This window comes from Sycon ciliatum, chromosome 13 (genome assembly GCF_964019385.1).
Source record: "Sycon ciliatum chromosome 13, ocSycCili1.1, whole genome shotgun sequence".
Taxonomy (NCBI): Eukaryota; Metazoa; Porifera; class Calcarea; order Leucosolenida; family Sycettidae; genus Sycon; species Sycon ciliatum.
Genome location: NC_088655.1, coordinates 16,337,781 through 16,360,424, shown reverse-complemented (window position 1 = coordinate 16,360,424; position 22,644 = coordinate 16,337,781). Strand labels below are relative to the sequence as shown.

General features: G+C 45.4%; 1 protein-coding gene and 1 long non-coding RNA gene across 2 annotated transcripts; both read right to left on the bottom strand.

Annotated features, from left to right (window-relative positions):
- Positions 1–2,421: 2,421 nt before the first annotated feature.
- On the bottom strand, positions 2,422–7,800 carry LOC135829501 (uncharacterized). The gene is made up of 5 exons (XR_010555838.1): positions 7,725–7,800; positions 6,900–6,950; positions 4,616–4,675; positions 3,724–3,750; positions 2,422–2,492 (listed from the first exon to the last, which is right to left on the bottom strand). It is a non-coding gene; the product is annotated as an uncharacterized LOC135829501 (long non-coding RNA).
- Positions 7,801–20,113: 12,313 nt separating this feature from the next.
- Positions 20,114–21,238, bottom strand: LOC135829216 (uncharacterized). Its single transcript, XM_065341622.1, has one exon. The coding sequence runs from the start codon at positions 21,236–21,238 to the stop codon at positions 20,114–20,116; it is 1,125 nt and encodes a 374-aa protein (XP_065197694.1).
- Positions 21,239–22,644: the final 1,406 nt, after the last annotated feature.

Sequence of the window (22,644 nt, the reverse complement as noted above, 5' to 3'; positions counted from 1 at the left end):
GCGCTAGCCGGGGTCCACACAGCTTTAATTCCCGAAGCTATGCAGAAGACGTTACTTCAGTAACGTCTGGCACTAGCCAGGGTCCACACAGCTTTAATTCCCGTAGCTATGCAGAAGACGTTACTTCAGTAACGTCTGGCGCTAGCCAGGGTCCACACAGCTTTAATTTGGTATTTGTTTGTTTGTGTGTTTGTTTGTTTGCTTGTTTGTGTCACGCCTGGCGCTATCCGTATCTGACGGCAAAAAAGCATAGGATGTTATAAATTTTTCAATTCTCCTTTTTTTTCAGGCATATCCTGGGATTCGAACCCGCACTATCGCCCTACATGCATTCCCCCATACACTTCGCATTCATACCCATTCTTCCAAGTTGCTTCACGTTATTATCTTGCGTTTGAAAGCCCTATTTGAATATTGCGGGCAGCTAGACGGTGTCGTATTACCCTCGATCGTACCTGTCCCGTACCTATTCCCTACCGTACCGTGCCATCAAAGATGGCTGGCCACAATGCATATTCAAATAGGGCTTTCAAATGCAAGATCACAATGTGAAACAACTTGGAAGAATTAGTATGTATGCGAAGTGTATCGGGGGCTGCATGCAGGGCGCGCGATAGTGCGGGTTCGAATCCCAGGTTTTAAAAAAAGGATTTTTTTAAAGAAAACATCCCTATGCTTTTTTTTGTCTAGGTCATCAAGGCAAAAAAGCATAGCGTAGGGCCCTGAGCTTCCAAGCTCTCTCGTTTGGTGTTTGTGTGTTTGTTTGTTTGTGTCACGCCTGGCGCTATCCGTATCTGACGGCAAAAAAGCATAGGATGTTATACATTTTTCAATTCTCCTATTTTTTTTCAGGCATATCCTGGGATTCGAACCCGCAATATCGCCCTACATGCATTCCCCCATACACTTCGCATTCATACCCATTCTTCCAAGTTGCTTCACGTTATTATCTTGCGTTTGAAAGACCTATTTGAATATTGCGGGCAGCTGTATGTGGCCAGCTGTGTTTGATGGTACGGTACGGTACAGGAGACGGTTTCGTATTACCCTCGATCGTACCTGTCCCGTACCTATCCCCTACCGTACCGTGCCATCAAAGACGGCTGGCCACAATGCATATTCAAATAGGGCTTTCAAATGCAAGATCACAATGTGAAACAACTTGGAAGAATTAGTATGTATGCGAAGTGTATCGGGGGATGCATGCAGGGCGCGCGATAGTGTGGGTTCGAATCCCAGGTTATGTCTTAAAAAAAAGGATTTTTTTAAAGAATTTATAACATCCCTATGCTTTTTTTTGTCTAGGTCATCAAGGCAAAAAAGCATAGCGTAGGGCCCTGAGCTTCCAAGCTCTCTCGTTGCTATTTTCCATAGCTTTGGAAGCGCTGTGGAACCTGTCCAGCGCTAAATGCTACTGGCGACAGACGCTACTAAAGTACCGTATTTTGCACCCTGGCTAGCAAGAAACTCTATTGTTTGTAATGCCTTCTGTACAGCTTCGGGAACAACGGATTGTTCCACTTTTTCCAGTGCTTGTGTGCATTATGTAAGTATTAACACTCAGCCCTTTGACTGTGTATCTACTGCAAGGGTTGCCAGTCCCCATAAAGTCGTACTCTCGAGCAGTATGCAGCTGTGCAGGGGTTGCCAGTCCATGCAAAGTTGTACGCGTAGTCTTCAGTCTTGAGCAGTATGCAGCTGTGCAGGGGTTGCCAGTCCATGCAAAGTTGTACGCGTAGTCTTCAGTCTTGAGCAGTATGCAGCTGTGCAGGGGTTGCCAGTCCATGCAAAGTTGTACGCGTAGTCTTCAGTCTTGAGCAGTATGCAGCTGTGCTGCGATACCAGCACATGTGAAGAAAAAGAAATGCTCACCTTTTGACCATATATGTAATAATGAAGAAAAAGAAATGCTCACCTTTTGACCATATATGTAATAATGAAGAAAAAGAAATGCTCACCTTTTGACCATATATGTAATAATGAAGAAAAAGAAATGCTCACCTTTTGACCATGTATGTAATAATCTTCTCATACATTGCCAGCGAGACATGTTCGGTACTGGCGGCCTCAACAGCTATCGTCTGGCCTATCGTTACCTTGAGATCCGCGGTGCGGCTGTGACCTGCGTTACGGAATTCAAGGACCGAACCGTCACTTTCACATTGGCTAAGAATGTGTGTCACATCCTCCCAAGTTGTAGCAATCATCGGACCATTTCTTTTGTCGGGAATAAGTACAAATTTGAAACTGTGATTATCCACTTTGAGCGTATCTGTAATGTCCGTATTATCACCATTAACATCAATTTTGATTATCGTTATGTCGTTGCCATTTTGGTCGGGCTGCATAATCATCATTGCCCAGCGCATCTCAACTCTCTTCTTGAAATTCTTTTCTTCCGTTTCCACACCAGGTGCCAGTCGGGCATATACAACTTGCACTTGCTCAGTACTTAATATTGTTGGGTACACATTTGTTGCGAGTTCCGTGCTCTGTACACCGTCGAGAACAGGATTTGGGAAACAAAGCAGACAATCAGACAAAGAGAACACTTAGAAAGCCTCACCCTGCTCCGGACATGAGCGGACTCCATTAAGGTACATAGGTTCTTATGGAGTGACAATTTCACTCAGTAACATCTCTGGCCGATCGGCACTGTGGCACGTACACACACGTACACACACAAACACACACACCCACACAAGCATACCTGCCCATACACATATTTTACATATTTCTCACTCTCCGCCATACATGTCCTTGCTTACTGCCATCACTGGTCACGTGGGTCTCCCCTTGGAAGAGGGGAGAGAGACTCAACAGGAATCTTGGAAGGACAACTCAATTGGCTAATGAACCGCCCAACAGCCGCCATTCCCTGAAATCCCCAAACTTGTCACTTATGTCTATTGCATGCAATTCCTTCAGAGCACACTTAAACCCTGTTGCAGTCAACTCTACCAGCCAAGATGGCACTTTCAGTTACTTTTGGTTGCTGTGTGCTGGTCAAATATGGCACTCAACACACTAAAGGTCGACTGCTGTTAACTAGGGGTGAACGAGTATCTATTTTGACCAATCGATCACTCGTTCATAATATTCGATCGAGTATCCGATTATTTCGAGTACTTTATGAAAATTCAAAAGCACTAGATTTCCGAGTTCTCGATCAATTCGGAAGAAATTATCTGTGAACATAGAACAAAATTCGCCAACGTCTTGTACAGAGTGTAAAGTAACGATTTTCATCAGTACTTTCATATCTCAGAACGTTACTTGCCGTGGTGATCGTATCGTCCAAGTCTTAAAAATTAATTAATACTGACTCAAAGCCATGCATAACGCATGCATACCAGTTGACCAGCGGTACAAAAAAAGTTTTTGAAAATACAATGCCAATACTAAAAAAAAAAAAAAAAAAAAAAGATCGAGTGCAAAATTTCGAATACTCGCTCGTTTGAAATTTTCGAACGAATACTCGAATATTCGAACTAATAGTTTCACCCCTACTGTTACCGCAAGGTAGGTTGTCTCTGCATCCGGTGCAGTTTCTGTGTAGAACTGTCCATGCATGGAAAACGGTCGTTAAAAGTAGGTGGTCACTAAAACCAGAGGTGGCTTACACCAGGTTTTACTAGATACTGTATAGGCACATCCCTAGCTTCCATGCCAAGATACGTAAGTGTGTCCAGCCAAGAAAACACATCGATCATATTCCCTTACCAGCAAAGCAGCCTCGTCATCCCCTCGCTGAAGAAAATGAGAAAGTATACACACACACACACACACACACACAAACACACACACACACACACACACACACACACACACACACACACAATTGTGATGCACTTGCATACGTACACACTCACACATGCACATTCACAAATTACGACAGTCAACTTTTGACGATGCATGTCTTTGACATCGCTTCAGCAAAAAAAGGGCTTGATACGAATTTTCATAATGAACAAATGTCTAAACAAGCGGCGAGGCGACAACAATTTAAGGGAAACGGTCAACAGAACCAGCTGAATCGACATTTTGTATTTTTTTGCACGTCTATACGGAAGAATGTGATGTGATGGCAAATAGCGAAAATGTGACAACATCAGGGAAAACACTGGTGGACTATAATGGAAAAGGAAAACTTGTCACTAGCTCTCATCAAGAAGAAACGCTGTAACGAAGAAAACCATGGACCTTTGGAGCATTGATGTTCTCTAGTACAACGTTTCTCCCTGATAAATTATCAGTCTGGAAGTGAACTGCCTGAAGACAGAAAACAAAGGTCAACCCCACCTGGACTCGAACCCGGTAACTTGCTTGTCATGAGCCATGCGAGCTTTGGGGAAAGGGCCGAGCCTAAAAGTCGGTGACAAGTTGTTCACTCTCTGGTTCACGCCATGGTTGAGTTGGCATTGTTTGCTTTTTTCGAGCAGTTCACTTGAGCCGAAGTTCTGCGAATCCTTTAAGATATTATTAATCATCTTTTTTCACCTCTGGCAAGCACAAACTATTAGTAATAGAGCCAGATGAATGTTCTAGAACTCACTCACACGACACGGTAACAAAATTGGAGAAGAAAACTGAACAGGGTACAGCGAGTCAATACCTGATATGGTCGGTGGAGTTCACTCCCTGCTGGAATGGCGTTTGTATCTCCGGCAGGTCCCTGGAAGGTAGTAGACATGACAAAATGTGGCGTTGACTAGAGGGTTCACTGTGTTGATCTTAGCTGATATAAACACACGGTGTACCCAAGCCAAGCCAGGTTTTAAAGTGTACAAATTGTAACTGCATGTTTTCATTCTCATGTCTAAAAAGTAATTATCGATCCCTCCCTACCCCTAACAAAGAACCCCCCCCCCCTACCAATCACTCCCCCCCCTCTCAAACTACCACCACCACAGCTGCCTTCCAACCCTGCCTCACCCCCCCCCCCCCACCCCCTGTAGAGAGGGTTGGCAGAGCGAACGCTCGCATGAATATTTGAGTCTGGTCTCGTGAATATTTCTGCGAACGTCCTCGCGCAGTTTCTGTGTTGCATGATTTTAACTCCAAGAACGTACGCGTGCACTACTGCGATCGCACTAGCTTGAGAAGTCGTGTTTGGAGTTTCAGCCGACTGAGACCATAATATTTGCTGCGCGTGGTGGCACCCTGACTGGGCCTGAGAAGAGAGCTCTTTGACTATGTTGTCCATGGCCAGCATCACGCGAAATTACGCATCTATGAGCGACATCCACAGAACCTGCTGGGAGAGTACGCGTGTACTCGAGTCTCATCCTGGGCACATTTTTTTTCTTTTCTTTTTTTTATGCTCCTGTATAGCTGTATTATTCATAGCAAAGCGGTCTACGATAGTTATTTTCATTGTGCAATCAAAGTGGACATTCAATCAAGAAGGCGGAGGACAGAAGAGCCTGATTCGAGTTTCTCGTGGCATAGGACGGCTACACAGAGACACTGCGATTTTCTGAACGAGAGAGCTTGGAAGCTCAGGGCCCTAAGCTATGTTTTATGCTTTTTTGCCTAGCTCATCGTACATGTTATTAGAACTGATGGAAATGTTTTTTTTTCCGTTGATTGGCCACATCATTGTATAGGTGGCTATATAGGTGGCTATACTGCTTGCGCTCTTCACGCGTCAAAGAGGACACCATTGCATGGTTTTTTCCTCTACCATAGACCGCACAGTTTCCATGTGCGCAGCTGCAGTAGCACGACGTTTCCTGTGACAGGCGCTGACTGTGCCGATCACATGCGTTCTGGAGTCGACGGGATGTCTGTCCTGCCGTTTCCTGGGACAGGCGCTGACTCTGCCGATCACGGGCGTTCTGGACTCGACAGGATGTCTGTCCTGACGTTTCCTGGGACCGGCGCTGACTCTGCCGATCACGGGCGTTCTGGAGCCGACGGGATCTCTCTTCCGACGTTTCCTGTGACCGGCGCTGAATCGCCCGTTCACGCTTAGTATGGAGACGACGGGATCTCTCTTCCAAAGTATAGTTTTGCTGACGCATCATATCACCTATTCGGCGTCTATTCTAATTTCTTTTCCTCCTCGTCTCCCTATTTCTTTCCAAATCTCCCTCTACATCAGGGAGTGGTATACATAATACGACGAATATTGTGGCCAGCTGTGCTTGGTGGTACGGTACGGGACAGATACGGGAGCCAGAAAATATTGTGGCCAGCTGTTATGTACAATTCTGTGGAGCCTTTGTAGTCACAGATATGGGACAGATACTGGACAGATACGGGATAACTCCAGGCGTGACACAAATAAACACCAAATTAAAGCTGTGTGGACCCTGGCTAGCGCCAGACGTTACTGAAGTAACGTCTTCTGCATAGCTACGGGAATAAAATATATTCATGGTGGACTACTCCCGTCCCCAACTCCAGACCCTTCTCCGATCTCAACCCCAGCACAACGCAAATGCCAGCAACAACCCCAGCCATGCTCCCCAACCCTAACTACACAACCTCGATATCGCCAACCCCAACTACGAATTCAGGCTGCAGAGTCCAGAGGCACTCAAGCAGAATACCCATAAAGCCATGCAGGTTGTAAACAGTTCTTCAGTGCAGGAAGACTATTCGTTTTTTTCCCTGCAGTTAATCATGAGGAGAAAAGCCACCACCTGCCCCATCTCAAAGGACCTGAGCACTTCAGCATGTGGGCTCCACATCTCCCCCCCCCCCCTTCCACAACCACTGTCCTAGATTCAAACGTCTAATGGTGTGTGGCGGAACTATTGCAAACTCCTCTTGCTGAAAATATTTGACTTGTGGAGTGCTGCTCTGGCTGAGTGCTTGATGATTCTGTGGCACACCTGTTGAAATTTAAAAAGAAAAAAAATAGCATTGTCAAGCTTCTGATTTTTACTTACTTCTGGAGGTCCTCTGAACATTCGTTTTGCAGGTGGATAGTCTGGATTATCCTAATGCAGGAGAGATCCAAAAAATGCAAAATAAGAAACAGAGAGATAAGACAGGCAAGTTGCAACCAGTTTACAACAGCCCCAACTAAGTGAGCTTTTTGCGTAGATTTTTTAAAAGATGCTTGGCTTAGACTTGGGTGGTGGGAAAGTGGCACTAATGGATTTTGCAGTGCTGGACCCAGGTATTGGGTCGATGAATGTCTCAGTAGCGTGTCAGGTGTGTGTCTTGCTGTCGCACTAACTCTGAGTGCATGTGATCTGGTTATATCATTAGACAGGTTGTCTTAACTCGCAACACAGTGGTGTTACAACTATCCATGTTAAATTAAGCTGATGGCCCAATTACACGTCCAATATCTCCAATGATATTCAAGAAACTGTATTCCAAACCTTAAAATTATGAAGGCAACATTGAATTGGTGAAAAGCCGAGGCGTAATCGCAACCATCACCGCCCGCAGGATAGCGGATCAAGCTGGCCGATTACTATTCAGACTCGGGAGATCAGCCCTAAGGGCAGTTTGCGCTGGTTGAGGCACATATCTCGTTACCCTTAAGGGCTGTTTGCCCTGGTTGAGGCACATATCTCGTTACCTTGGTGGATTGCTGGTCATAACTCGCAACATACTATTATTTTAAGGCAAGCAGATCCAGCACATTTTAATGCGGCTTCTTGTGTTATGTGCAGACTGTTCTTGGTGGCTCTCCTATTTTCCGATATCAGCCCCTCCTAGATCCAGAGATCAAACAAACAGCATGCTATGGCTATACTCACGTCTACATCTGATCTTGGCACTTGGGGCTGAGGGGCAGGACCTTGGTTGGGCTGAGGGGCAGGACCTTGGTTGGGCTGAGGGGCAGGACCTTGGTTGGGCGGAGGGGCAGGACCTTGGTTGGGCGGAGGGGCAGGACCTTGGTTGGGCGGAGGGGCATGACCTTGGTTGGGCGGAGGGGCACGACCTTGGTTGGGCTGAGGGGCACGACCTTGGTTGGGCTGAGGGGCAGGGATACCGCCCTGTCCTCTACGACGTCCTCCACGACGTCCTCCACCTCTTCTGCCACCTTTTGGCATTGTGCTGCTCTATATGTAGCTGAAATGGATATAAGACAAAACAAAGTCACAAACAAGACAAGACAAAACAAAACAAGACAAAATAAGACAAAACAAAGTCACAAACAAGCAATGCAGGTTTGGATCAGAAGATGTAATTTGGAAGAAAGAAAACCTCAGCGCCCTTTTTGTCTGGACATTATGAGCATAGTGAAGTTGAAGCGTACAGGAACAGCAGCTTGCTGATTTGTTGTTGTGGTGTAGTTCTTCTTTCTTGTCATGGTGGGCTGTTGTTCAGCAAGTGACCCTTCGTAGCGGCTTCATTCGAGTTTCTGCGAGGGAAGGGATTCCGTCCATGATATCACCGTGCTGGTAGCGTAGCGAAAAGGCACATGGAGGCGCTCCGTGTGTGCTTTCCAGCTACGAGGTTGGTTTCGGCTAGTGCCATGCATTTGGAGCTTTGGAAAAATTTGAATTTTCCCCAGGTGATTTGCAGTGGATAACTTTATTCAAGACCACTTTTAACAATCAAAGCGAGATATGAACAAAGGAGAAAGGAAGGATCAACAGCTAACTACAACAGAAGCAACACACTCAGCGGACAAGGGCGAAAGGAGGGACGTGATAGCAGGGCGACGGCCGAGTTGAGTTCAATGGACCCGGTCAGGCGGGATGGACGAGACAGAGAGAGTACAGAGGAAGCGGAGGATGGAACGGACGGCGGAGGGAGCAGTGAGTCTTAGAGCAGTGATGGGAGTGATGGTGAGAGTGCCGGTGAGAGTGTTAGTGTTGTGCGTAGGTTTCGTGGTAGCAAGTCTTCAGTGTACAATCATCTGCTAGCTAGTCCTGATTGTTGCAATTCGTATTCCGACTCTTCTTTCACTGTATTGTGCCGTGGTCGTCATGGTTATGGACTACAGTCAAAAGTGTTGGAAGCTATCTATCAGCGTCTGTATAAGCCTAATTTGTGTGTACAGAAAGATAGTATAATTGGGTTGAAATTGTTCAAGTAACGTGTCGTATTTAGTGCGGCCAAGCTTGGCCGTTAATGTTCTAGGTGTAATGTACTGCTGTTATGTGTTATCGCGTTGTCTTTCCTTCCTTTCTCCTAAGACCACTTTTGTTGACGCTTGGGGACAAGTTGTCGCCGAATATGGTGGTGGTCTCCTCCCACTTTCAGGACGTAACCCCTCTACTACTGGCTCTTGAAGATGACCTTCGTAAGTACTGCCAGTAGACAGGCTCAATGGATCGATTTGTGCACAGCACTCAGCAAGTCGCCAATCGAAATTTGGACGGCTAAACATTACTACGTAACTTGGATCGTTGTGCGAACATAGTTGGTTTTGCTACGCTGCGTTGTTGTGAGCAGCAGTGAGCCCTTGTTCTTGGACTTTGTTAGAAGGTGTTTCCCGTCTTCTTTTTATCATTTTTTTTGTCTATTTCTAACGAACGGAGGGTTTCTGGATCAAACTGTCATAGTGGGTGAATGAGGTCCACCTAGGGATAAAAGCAGCCAACTTTGAGCAAAATTGGAAATTTGGCCATCTCGGAATCTTGTTGAATGAAAGGAAAACAGTTTCTGAAATGCTGTGTGGTCCTTCGCGTAATCTCTTTTCAAAGTCTCCAGTATAGACTTTCATGGAGATGTTCTTACAAACTCCACTGGCAAATTGCTTCTGTTCGAACATTTGTCATGATTACGCTGATGCTTCGGACTAGCTGAGCGGATTTTGCCAAGGAGTGATATTTTTACTACTTCGCTTCTAGCTAAGACGACGCCTGGACCAACACTACGTACAGGAATTGCATCACGTGATGGGAGATTTCGCAGCCGACGGTCCTCAGACTCAAAGAAATGGCATCCATAGTCGCACACGCTTGGGAACTAATTATTTGCTTATGTTGGATGACATATGGACCAAAGCAGCGATGCTGTGATGCCTTATCCATCAAGCCGTTGTACATTACGACTATTCTAAATCCAACGTAAACTGAGCACACGGCAATACAGTCAGGATGTACCCTCGCCAGCGAACGAACATGAACAGAAAATTCCCCCCACCGAAGCACACAGTTAGAACACGACAACTTACCAAAGAATCTCGGTTTGGTGTTGAAGGAAAATCCTGATGCGTCTGCTACGCGAGATTTCGTCTTTCTTCGATGGCTGTTTCTTTCCGATCACCAGCCAAATCGTCGAGTGTATAGTTGACTATTGATTTCCCTCTAAAACTAATGGTTCATCGATCGCTTACTCAAGCAATCCGGGGTATGGTCAAAGGAAAATAAGAATATGTAGGGAAACAAATTCAAAGATTTTGGGATGTGTTGAACATCGCAAGTTGGTGTGCTTTGCCGTGGAATCTCTTGGCGCACATTGAACGCGACGGACGCGAGGGAGCTGGGACCAGCAGCGTATGTCTTGTACGGCGGTAGGAACCGTAGATTTACGATGCGTCTGTATCGCACCATTCGTGTGCATGCAGCTGGCCCGCATGCACATCATCGTAGTACAGTCGAATGTCACTTATCCGGTCGCCAGTTATCCGAGCACGTCGGTTATCCGACAAGCCCGGGAGTGGTACTTTTATGACTCTCAACAGCAAAATTCTTTGAAAAAAAAATGTTTTTGTTTTGTATATTTATACGGTGTAATATGCATGCTTACTCTATGTAGTACCCGTATGATAGATATGCATTGGGTGATGACTCTTGCCTTCAGTGGCGGCAACGCACTAACTACCTAATTGCATGCATGGACGCAGGACGCACTTGCGCTGGTTAGCTTTATGCTGTGCCCGCTACTTCTGGTGGTTTGAGCACTCTCAGCGCTAGTACATCGAGCTGTCCTAATGTCTGTGGTTCTCCTAGCCATGGCTGACAGTTCAATCCTATTTTAAGCTCGGAGCTGCACAGTCTGGCTGTCTGCATCATTGAGTAATTGAATGCATGGTATATGAATCCAAACACTGATAATTCACAATCTCATTCTTTACTTATAGGAAAAGAAAAAGGACCAAGGAACCAACAGTTACGCATTAATGTGCACTAACACAACCAGTTACTAAACAATCAGCTCATGCGACAGCATTGCACGACACTGACCGACGGTATTGACGTTATACAACTAACTGGCTAAAAGCGCTAGCACGCCTTGGATGCGCACTCCAACAGCTTGCTAACTTGGAAGGTTCTCAGTTATAATAATAGGTACCGGTATGATAACATAGGAGGGGACAAGCACGAGCTGAAAGCTGTGAAGGACGTTGGTGGATGTGCATGCATGTCGATGACCATACTTGCAGGACAATTGGACCATTGGACAATACGGTCAAACCACGATTCAAGGCCGCATAGCAACATTCCACACAACTTGCCCGGCTCCAGGATATGAAGTTCAATAAAAGGGGAAAATATGCGAAAAAGAATCATGCAAAACCGAACGTCTCAGTAAAACGGCACTGCACTTCGACTGTGACAATTTTGATGGACAATGAGCAGCGGTAACAAGCAACAGTTTCACACGACGAGCGTTTCGCCAGATAGATAAGGTCGGCTCATCAGGTGTGCAAGAATGGACTCGGATGGAGAGCCAAGGATAAATTGGCTATCAGCTCTAGCTCGCCTTTGATGCGCACTCGAACTGCAAATGCCCCACGACGCAGATAACCAGATCAATGTGTGGGAGATCAATGTGTGGGTTCTCTTCACTCAGTATAGTCGCGTCGCGCGAGCTGTAATTCCCGGTGCCGAAAGGTGGGCTCACACCTCTGCATGGCTACTTCCCCTTGTCTAATCCCCCAAGACGAAATGATAGTAACCGACTGGCCGAAAAATAACAATTAAAAAAGCCTTCCGAGTTGGAATTAAGTGATAATAATCATTCTGATAACATAGGAGGGGAAGGTGAGAGCAAACAAGACAAGTACATGTATGAGCTGAAAGTCTCAGCCGAGAAGGTCGTTGGCGAATGTCCATGCATGTCGATGGCATGTTACAATGTAGTTGTAGAACGTCAGTGCCGTCGGTCAGTGTCGTGCAATGTTTTCGCATGAGCTGATCGTTTAGTAACTGGTGGTGCTAGTGGACATTAAAGCATAACTCGTAGTTCATTGGTCCTTTTTCTTTTCTATACGTTTATCTTTGGTTCTCTACCCGTTCACTTTATGGTACCATAAAATATTATCCCTTGATAGGCATTGACGGCTAATGCTCGAAAAGGTGGCAGATTCTGCTCGAAAAGCAGTGAAATTGGCAGAACCATACAAACCTTATGGGGGGCAATTCCTCCAAATTTTGCTCCATTTCTTTATCCACATACCAAATTTGCATGAAACTTACCAGAAAGAGTACCGAATTCTGCCAATATTTCTGCAGGCATTATCAGTAAAGGCCTATTTTCCCTGATTTCCAAGGTAACATATCGACAAGGTTTATCCGGCAGATTGTATTCGAATTTATACGAGATACTAAAATCTGATGCATCATTCTACTTTCCGTGCTGTCCAGCTTTTTGGCGGATCAAGCACAAAATTAATACATCATACAGACACGCTCTCGGAAAGGTGCTCAAACGTAGAGGACGTTCTTTGCGGGTGTGAAAAGGAGATGCAGTTTAGGTTTGTCATGCTCATGACATGTACACATGTAGCATGATGTACATGTAGGTGCAGGAACATGCGAATGTCCAGTACACGTCCAAACTCCATTATCTTGGCGTTTAGGGCACAGAGTATGCCATAATGGCATGGTGCCGGAGTGAACAGCGACTAATTAATGAATTACATCTTTTTTTGCACTTTCTGACTGTATCCAGTTACAGTGATGGAGAGTTACTCTTAACTCGTATCCATACCGTATTATCTCTAATATAAGCACAGTCTCCAATAATAGCACGTCTCCAATAATAGAACACCTTGGGGCGGCATTCAAAAAATAAAGTGCTCAGTCTCCATTATAAGCACACTGTGTAAATTCATTATCTGTACCGGCGAAAAAAACCCTGAAATGTGTGTGTCTGACATGAATTTGGCATGGAAACATGCCTCTGAAATGAGGTTGAAATAATAATGGAACAGTCTCCAATAAAGGAACGTCTCCATTAATAGCACGGGGCGGAGGTACATTGAAAAAATAAAGGACCGTGCTTATATTAGTGATAATACGGTATGTCCTTTTCTTTTCTACATCTTTTTTACAGTTTATTTTTGAAATGATTATCACTCAATCTGCGGACAGAACTGTTTCGTCCTTTGTGGACTCATCAGTAGCCCTTTCCCAAAGGTGCTCACCCTTTTTTCGCCATTTTTGGCCCTTTTTGGAAAAGCACGTTTCTTTCGCCCTTTGTTGCGTTTTTTGGTGAATATCGCCCTTTTTGAGCTTTTTTAGCTGAAAAAGTGCTAAAATCTGTTTGCTCATCCATGCGATCACAGTTTCCGAGTGCTCGATGGGCCTTGGCACGCCGCTTGTTTTTGATGCTGATTTTAGTAGCTTGTTTAGCAGTTCCTCCGGGTAACCATTTTTGAGAAACACAGATTTCAGAAAACCTAGCTCATCCTTGAGTCGAGAGGGGGAACAGATTCGCCGTGCTCTATCCACCAGATTCTTCACCAGGTTGACCTTATAAAGGTACGAACAATACGAGTCAAACACGATATATTGTCCGGTAAATGTTGGTTTCCTGTATATTGACGTTACAATTTCATCGTTTGACTTCTCCACACGCACATCTAGAAAGGACAAGGTGTTGTTCTGTTCATGCTCAACCGTAAATTTCAGAGAGGGATGTAAGTTATTCAATCGGTCCAATAAGGCGTCACACTGTTGTACTGAATCAAAATATGTGAACGAGTTGTCGACAAAATGAACGTAAAACCCCGTGTTCATGAGTTGTTTCTGCACTGTTCATGCCCATTTGTCACACTTACTCTTTATTTTAGTTCTCACTTTTTGTAATACTTACCACAAGTTACCCGTCATGTGTCACACTTCTTTGGATTTTTAACCTTTGTTTTTCCCTTGATCTCTTTAGTTCCGTATTTCCACTGATGATCGGAGCGTGAAAATCGATTTTGGAAACACACAAAACCAAACCTTGAACAAATTGTCATGTTGCGTGGTGATGTCTGCGGCATTCATACTTTTCATAGCTGTTATATTATGCCGCATTATGCTCACATATGCTGCTAATGTATAATAAAGTAAGTAAAAAGTAAATTATCGTGTCCGTTCCCGAAGGGAACTCACGACGGCCGCTAACACCCGATAAACCATAATGTATAATGCTAATGTATAATGGTTCTGTGCAAAATAACAGGGGAATATTTTTGTAGAGGGCGTTGTACTGTAGTAGCAAAAGTTCAACTGGGTCAACGCACCGTCCAACCTGGCTACGACCGTCACTGATTGTAGTGGACTGGACATGTTATCAAGGGAGTCGTAAACTTTCGACTTCCTGGTGCATCTACATTGTACTTGTACTTGTAGAACATGTACATGTACAACTGTATGGAATTTGATGCAAACAGGCGGATTATTCCAATTTATGCGATTCGTATGCAATTTGCCTCGAATTATGCGATTATTCGATTTTGGTAGGAATTATGCGAAAAATTATGCTAGCATAATCTGTCAAGGCCTAGCCAAGGCCCATCGAGCACTCGGAAACTGTGATCGCACGCATGAGCAAACAGATTTTAGCACTTTTTCAGCTAAAAAAGCTCAAAAAGGGCAATATTCACCAAAAAAACGCAATAAAGGGCGAAAGAAACGGGCTTTTCCAAAAGGGCCAAAACGGCGAAAAAAGGGCGAGCACCTTTGGGAAAGGGCTAGATACCAGGCTAAAAAAATAGTGGCGGTCAATTCATCAGCCTTGCAAGCTGTTGAATGGTGTAATACCAGCACAAGTTCCTATGTCTAACATAGCTGTTCGCTATCATCGCTTCCGCGATGGGCATATCTGAGTTCTGAGGTGTGTGTTTGTGTGCATGCGTGAGAAAGAGAGTACGTGTGGGTGATTGGATACGAGCGGGTGCAAGTATGTGTGCGGTAGGTGTGAGAATGAACGGATCAGTGTTGTGAGCGTACGCGTGCATACGTGTATGTGAGAGATTTAGAGAATGAATGAGAGAGAGAAAGAGAGAGAGAGAGAGTGTGCGTGTGTGTGTGTGTGTGTTTGTGTGTGTGTCAGGGTGTGGGTGTGGGTGTGGATGTGGGTGTGAGATTTAGAGAATGAATGAGTGTGTGTGTGTGTGTGTGTGTGTGTGTGTGTGTGTGTGTGTGTGTGTGTGTGTGTGAGTGTGCGCGCGGGTGAGTCAGAGTGTATGTGTATGTGCGAGTGTGAGTGTATGTGTATGTGAGAAAAGGGAGAGAGTGTGCGTGTATGTGTGTGTAATGGTGTCGACATGTATGGATTTCGCATTTTAAGTCCCCAGCTCTATTCTCTATCATTCACGCCGGAACTGCTGCTGCATAGACCCAACTGTGAAGACTTGACAACTTCACGCCTGCACCTGACTCTTGCGCTATGATACGCGTCGCCTATGATACCCCTCAGAATTTCCCACCTTGCTCCCCCTTATGTTCTGGCCGCCCGTTTTGGAGCCATCAGTTGCCTGATGATCGTAGTAATACGAGAACCTCAGAGTTATGACAAACCTTCCAATCTCTCTTGTGGAATATATTATTATAATAGCAAGTTTCAAGTCAGTGACTATAGGGCGGTGGATTGGCAAATAGTGTAGGTGGCTTTGTAGATGTAATCTTGCGCTCGCTTCCTGTCTGGTTCACTTACAAGGAGGCTAAGCATAGCCGAGATGTCTTGGGCGTGGAGCCTTCTGATGGGCCCAAGCAGACATCCGTAGCGCAGTGGCTTTAAGAGTTTAGCCGGCACGGTCACGCTCTTCCTCAGCGGGTTTGGCTGGCTGAGCGTCCAAGCATGCATTTCCTTGACCATTTCTTCCAGCCCAGGGGTGCTCTCCATTTTCTGCGCCCAGTTCTCGTCGTCGTCGTTGACATCACCATAGATATTCGTGCACAGTCTGTCCGGGTGGCTGGTGAGCAAGTACTCTGTGCTGCCTACTAGCTGGCTGTCGTTGCCGGCGTCGAGAAAGTGACTCCTGCGCTGCCTCTTGATGCTGTTGTAGGCGCGGTGCAGCCAGAAAGGAATGACGATGTCAAATGTCATTTCCTTGACGTCGGTACGCAGAGCAATGTGCGACTCGTCCCAGTCCGCACACCGGCGAGACACGCCGAAATCACCGATCTTGACCTGACCCTGGTTGCCCGATACTAGGATGTTCCAGAGGGTCAGATCGCCGTGGATCACGCCGACCTTGTGCAGGTACGATAGGCCTGCGTATAACTGCCGGGTGATCTCTGTCCTGGCGTAGGCTGGAATCACGCCGTGCACGGTATTCCTCCACTTCTCGAGGTCCAAGTCACACTTGGGCAGTACCGCATACTCGCCTGCGTCGCGATCGCGAACGTTCTGCACAACGTCCAGAAGCTTCAGAACGTTTATGTGCCCACCAGACGCACGTACATGACGCATCAATTTGATCTCACGGGCAACATTCGACTTGGAAGAGCAGGTCCGCACTTTTATCGCCACATACTTCAGCGATCGGAGTCCTCGTGCCTTTATTACCTCGCCGAAGGCTCCCTGACCGAGACCTCCGTTCTGGACCTCGCAATACTTGCCACCTCCTTCAACACTGCAGAAAAGCCGGGGCAGTGGCAGATGCTTCGGAGTTCCCCGACTTACAGCGGATGGAAATGTCGTCTCCATCGTGAACAGTAAGATGTGAAAGAAGTGAAAAGAGAGGAAAAGAGAGGTAGATTGGAAAGGAAATTATGAAAATGGAAGCTGAACGCAGAAACCGGTCTTACAGTGGAATCACAGATTAGCATCTCGTCAGACATCTCTCATTGCTTGCCTTTTGTGGCCTCCCGTGGTCGGGCCAGCGCGTACGAGTCCTGATACAATACGAGTATGCAATTGCTACTACTACTCCTAATCTTCACTACTACTACTACTAATACTACTATTTTCAAAAACCTCTTGTATGGGCAAAAATAAATAGATCGAAATAGAAATAAATAGAATAATAATAATACTTCGAAGTACTACTACTACTACTACTACTATCTTCCGGCTGCAGTTATACTGTGGGTATGTAATACAATAATAATATTTGCCTGCACCTTTCTGGGTTCATACTTGAATAAATAATAGCCGCGCCGGCTGGCAAGGCATAATAACATCTTTTCATATTTCCAATGGATATTTTACCTCCAATGGTTCTTCACTTTCTGAATCACATTTTGTGGATTGAACAATAAAGATGATTACTATAGAAGCGGTTCATACTGAATCAAGAAGTCCTGGGAAATGCTTTTGTTTTTACAATGATCACAGGTCACAGGCAAAGACAAGAAATTGCATAGTGGTCGCATAGTGATGGTGAGGCTTTTTGCCCTCAGTCGACCTCAGGTCTCGACGTGATGGGGACATAAAACGCACCAAAAAGAAAGAAGAAGGAACAAAGGAAGGGAGTGCCAGGTACATTATATGAATTGTTAGGAGGAGAGACAGTACATTTGAAGGAGGGAAAGATAAAACAGCCAGTGTTATGAGAAGAAAGAGAGAAAAGAAGAACAGAGAACAGACGTATGTGGACCGGAATTTGAAAGTCATGGGATGAGGCGGATATGATGCTAATACTCAGAGATGGTCATGTGCCCACGAGCAGTCGTTGGTTTTCAAATAGCGGTTGGCTGCAACCTTGAAATGTTGCAAGTTCTTGGTGAAGAATGGACCAGAGAAGACTCCTTGTATATTGTACTATTTGTCCATTAATCCTGTGTGTCGTAACGCAAGACCTGGCAGAAACAATGATCTAAGCTTCAAGTTAATTTAGTTATAGCGCCATAAGCGCCAGCTACAATATGCTTGAGGTGCCAAAATGAGAACGAACAACGCGCACCTCATGCGATCTGCAACCTCATCTCATAATCTATCCGTCCTCGTCTATTCTCTCCATTCTCATCCTCTCCTTTACTACTTCTTTGCATCGTTCGATATGAGCATTTCGTGAAAATGCACTGATTGGCAGTGGTCTGCCAGACCTTGTGTGACCCACAAAATTTAATATAAAGCTGACCTTTCACAATGGTAAAAATATTTGGGTATTTCGCTTTTGATTCAGTTTATTTTTCAGATCCTGACTTATCCAACACCAATTGCAATCTCTCTTCATCGCATGGTTTTGCATTCTACCCAGGGCACGCCGGATGTTTGGTGGAATAGAAAGTAATTCTAAGTGAAGAGACAGGGTTATTTTAGCAGAAGAAACTTTAAATGGGTAAGTAGCTGCTTTAGAATTTACGAAACTATCTTTTAATACGAACTTAGAAGTTGCGACTTCGTCGTATCTTTTAATGTTGTAACAGATATACAGATAGGTGCATTTAGATAGGGGCTCTTGTTTGTTATGGTGGTATAAAGAGTACATAACAGGGTTTATGTACTCTTGGTGGTAGTGCTGGCAGCCAAGAAAAGTGAACACGTGATATCTTTCATCAGGTGCATGATCTCGTTCTCCCTGTTTCGGTCCTGCGATATGTGCCTGCGTGGATGCAGAAGGCTATTTAGCTGGTAACCCGCCTTGGCTGTGGGTGATGCATCTATACTGCATTAACGGTGGCAGAGGCCCGGGCATCGGAATATTATACGGTGTCAAGGGCACCACAGTTTTACTGTCCCTCTGTCTATGACATTGGACTGCAAAACTAAATTCCTGCTAGCAAGTGTAGTTTATCTACTCTTGCTGGTAGTTATCTAAGGAAGTCTGTCCGTGCCATGCTGTTGTGTTTTAAACTTAAAATAAGTTGAAATTTTGCGGAACACTTTAGAGAAACATATTGGATGAGTTTATCTTGCCCGTAAAATAGACTGCCATACATGTAGAGATGGGCGCTGTAATTATGCTTTCAAGGCGTGTACCTTGTACGCGGCCGTCAGCATGCTCGCCCATTCTGAATTTGATGGTAGATGCCAGAATATGGCTGGACTCCCGAAGAGTAAAACTGATGTAACCTGCGACTCAAGGATCCTGGTAGAAAGGCTATGTTGAAATGTTTGCAACTCATTTCTGGTCTGTATCAAAGCCCTCACACAGAAGTGTTCTGGGTCGAGATGAATGAAGTAGTTTTACATTTAGATTATTCCCGAGATGAAAGAACCAATTTTCACACCTTTTTTTCTCAAAGTCTTCCATTATGTTCATAGGTGTGAGGGAATTGGAGTGGGAAAATTCAATTGTCCTTGTTTTGAATTTCTGTGAAGTAATCAAGCGAAATGCACTATTTCCGCAGTTAAATATTCACCCTATTTTCAGATTGCACCCCCCCCCCCCCCCCGGAAAGTGTTGTCTTTTGTTCATCGATGCCTGCACGGCAAGAGTGGTGTGTTGTTTCAAACACATTTTCTATCTGCTGCTAACAATTCTCGTTCCCTGGTCACTCGTGAGCAGCAGACCTATCCCCTGGCTATCTCCTTTTGGTGGGGTCACGCTGGCAGGGCCATTATTCAATTGGATGGTTCTTTGTTCTGGAATTCTCTCTCCCCTCTGGTACACTCCTTCCTCACCCATCAGCATAGAAGACAGCCCTTGAACGTCTCGACTTGGCAGACCTACATGTATAATAATTCTGCATTGACTAGATAACTGCGCGCAACTCCCTTCTTTGCCTATCTCGACATGATCAACTTGACATTTCCGTTCTCGGCAGCTGCAAGATCTAGCATGTTCATCATCATTTTAGTTCTCATAATTTGCTTCTGTATCGCGTATGTTTAATCCTCGGTCCTCCTTTCTGTCGATTTATTAAAGTTTATTTTCATTTTTGAAGCGACGAAAAGATTCAACAGCAATAACAGCAGACATCAACAACAGCAACAACAGCAGACATCGACAACAGCAACAAGAGCAACAGCAACAAAGCAATAGGAACCACAGCAACAACAACTAAAGGTTAAACTACACTTGAGTTCATCAGCACTGTTTCTGTCTGCATGAAAAGTCGTGCATCGTTTGCGACTGTGTCTGTTAAACTACAGTTGAGTTCATTAGCACTGTTTCTGTCCGCATGAAAAGTCGTGCATCGTGTGTGACTGTGTCTGTTAAAGTATCACCTATTAGCGAGTGAATAACCTCAGCAGTTATCCTGTGTGAAGGGCCCAGCATACACCCGTAGGCCAGGGCTTCGTGCAGTTCTTTTGGCACGGGCATTCCCCGTTTACCAACATCGCTCTGTGACAGCGCCCAGGAGTGCACTTCACTGATGACTGCGTCCAGGCCCGGGTGCAAGTGCATCTGCTGTCGCCACCAGCCAGGACTGTTGGCTGCGTGACCCAGCATCTTGTTGCATACCCTGGATCGATATCGAAACGCCGTGTAGTATTCTGCTTCGGCGAGCAGATCCGGGTTCATCATGCTGACAGTGGCGACATTCTCGTTCTCAAACGTCACGCTCACAGTTTTACCAGGCCACTTCCTCGTGCTATAGCTTCTAGAAAGCCATAATGGGATAACAACTGCCATAGTCATATCTCTGACGTCACGCCGTCGAGCAATGTAATGATCGGACTCGTCACCAAGTTCCGACTCGTAAGCAGACATTCCGAAATCGGCTATCTTCAGCAGACCAGTGTAGCTATACACTAAAATGTTTCGGAGACTGCAGTCGCGATGAATGATGTGATGCTCGTGCAGAAAGGCAAGACCAGCGAACAGCTGGTTGCAAATCTCTTTTCGCACGAACTCCGGGACTGGCTCGCTGGTGCTTTTCATCCACTCTTCTAGATCTTTATCACACTTGTTAAGAACGGGCAGGAGTAGATCATCTGCGAGGAAGTCATGCGTTTCGACGACCACGTCCACTAATTCGATAACGTTAGGATGCCCTCCGGCCTGGCCAATCCGTCTCAGAAACTCAATTTCGCGATCAAAACCGGCCGCGTTTTCGTACTCGCTGACTTTAACTGCCACGGCTCGGGACGTTCTCGAGCACTTCGCGTGGAATACCGTGCCAAACGCACCTTCTCCCAATCGACCATTCTCGATGGTGACATAGCTGGCTGAAGCATCGCTGTTGTGGAACACTCTCGGTAGTCGAGCGTGTTGGTGAGTGAAGGGCACAGGAACATTCAACAGTTTACATAAGTTATCCATCACTAAAATCAGAAGAAATTGTCAACTCAACGTGTCTTACAACTTGATTATCAGGCAAAACTTCACACCAGACATCCAGACAATTGCTATCAGTAAGGACCCGACAAAGGAGCTACCAAGAAAGACGTGCAGCATTTCGCGATGGGAAAATTTATAGCCAGGCCAAATTCTGTGCCATCATGCACGCGTATGTCACTACATACTCACATCCCTACACGAGTACAAGGTCCAGGTGAAGATTTCTTAGCGCAATGCCATGCACTGTAGCACGCGAAGTGTGGGTTCAAGTCCATGTCCCCAGTGGAGAAACTTCAAATGCACACGGACGTTCGTCCGCACTACACTATTGTGCCAAGGTGTCAACACTCACATCGTACAATCCTCCTGGGAAAATTCGAATTGAAAATTGTGAATTTCGGTAGGTACCGTTCACCGCATCAGGGATATGGTTGCAGGCAACCATTATAGTCGGTCTTTACCGTGAGAGCTGCCACCTCAGGGCTCTCGCGCTGCTTTTGCTTAGGTATTCTACCATTCTGTGTTTGCCCACCAGTGTGCGGATCAATTTAGATATTTTCAATTCGGAAGACTGGACTGGTTTATGAAAGATATGCCGAGATGAACAGATGAACAGGGTAACGGCATGCCAGCGAGTAGACCTGAATACTGACAAGAATGTTTGCGCAGCTCTCTCTTGAATACATGGACAGAAGATTCCGAAGTCAATGTGGGTGGGAGACAATTCCATAAAAGGGAGGTTTTGAATAAGAATGAGTATGAATGCGAAGTGTATGGGGGAATGCATGTAAGGCGATAGTGCGAGTTCGAATCCCAGGTAATGCCTGAAAAAATAGGATAATTGAAAAATTTATAACATCCCTTTTCTTTTTTTGCCGTCATCAAGGTGGTAGACGGTGCGTATTACCCTCGACCGTACCTGTCCCGTACCTGTCCCGTACCTGTCCCGTACCTGTCCCGTACCTGTCCCGTACCTATCCCGTACAATCAAAGACGGCTGGCCACAATGCATAATTATTCAAATAGGGCTTTCAAATACAAGATCATAACGTGAAGCAACTTAGAAGAATTAGTATGTATGGGAAGTGTATCGGGGGATGCATGCAGGGCGATAGTGCGGGTTCGAATCCCAGGTTTAATATGTCTAAAAACAAAAAGTAGAAACTTATAAGAATTTATAACATCCCTATTCTTTTTTGTCTAGGTCATCAAGACAAAAATGCATAGCGTAGGGCACTGAGCTTCCAAGCTCTCTCGTTTTTCGTTATTTGAAAAAGACCGTTATCGCTAGATGTCTGTGTAAAGATGCGCATACAGATGGGTACCGGGTGGCCAGGTAGCCATCTTTAAACTTTTTGCACGTAATCATGCCAACATTACTAAACTTG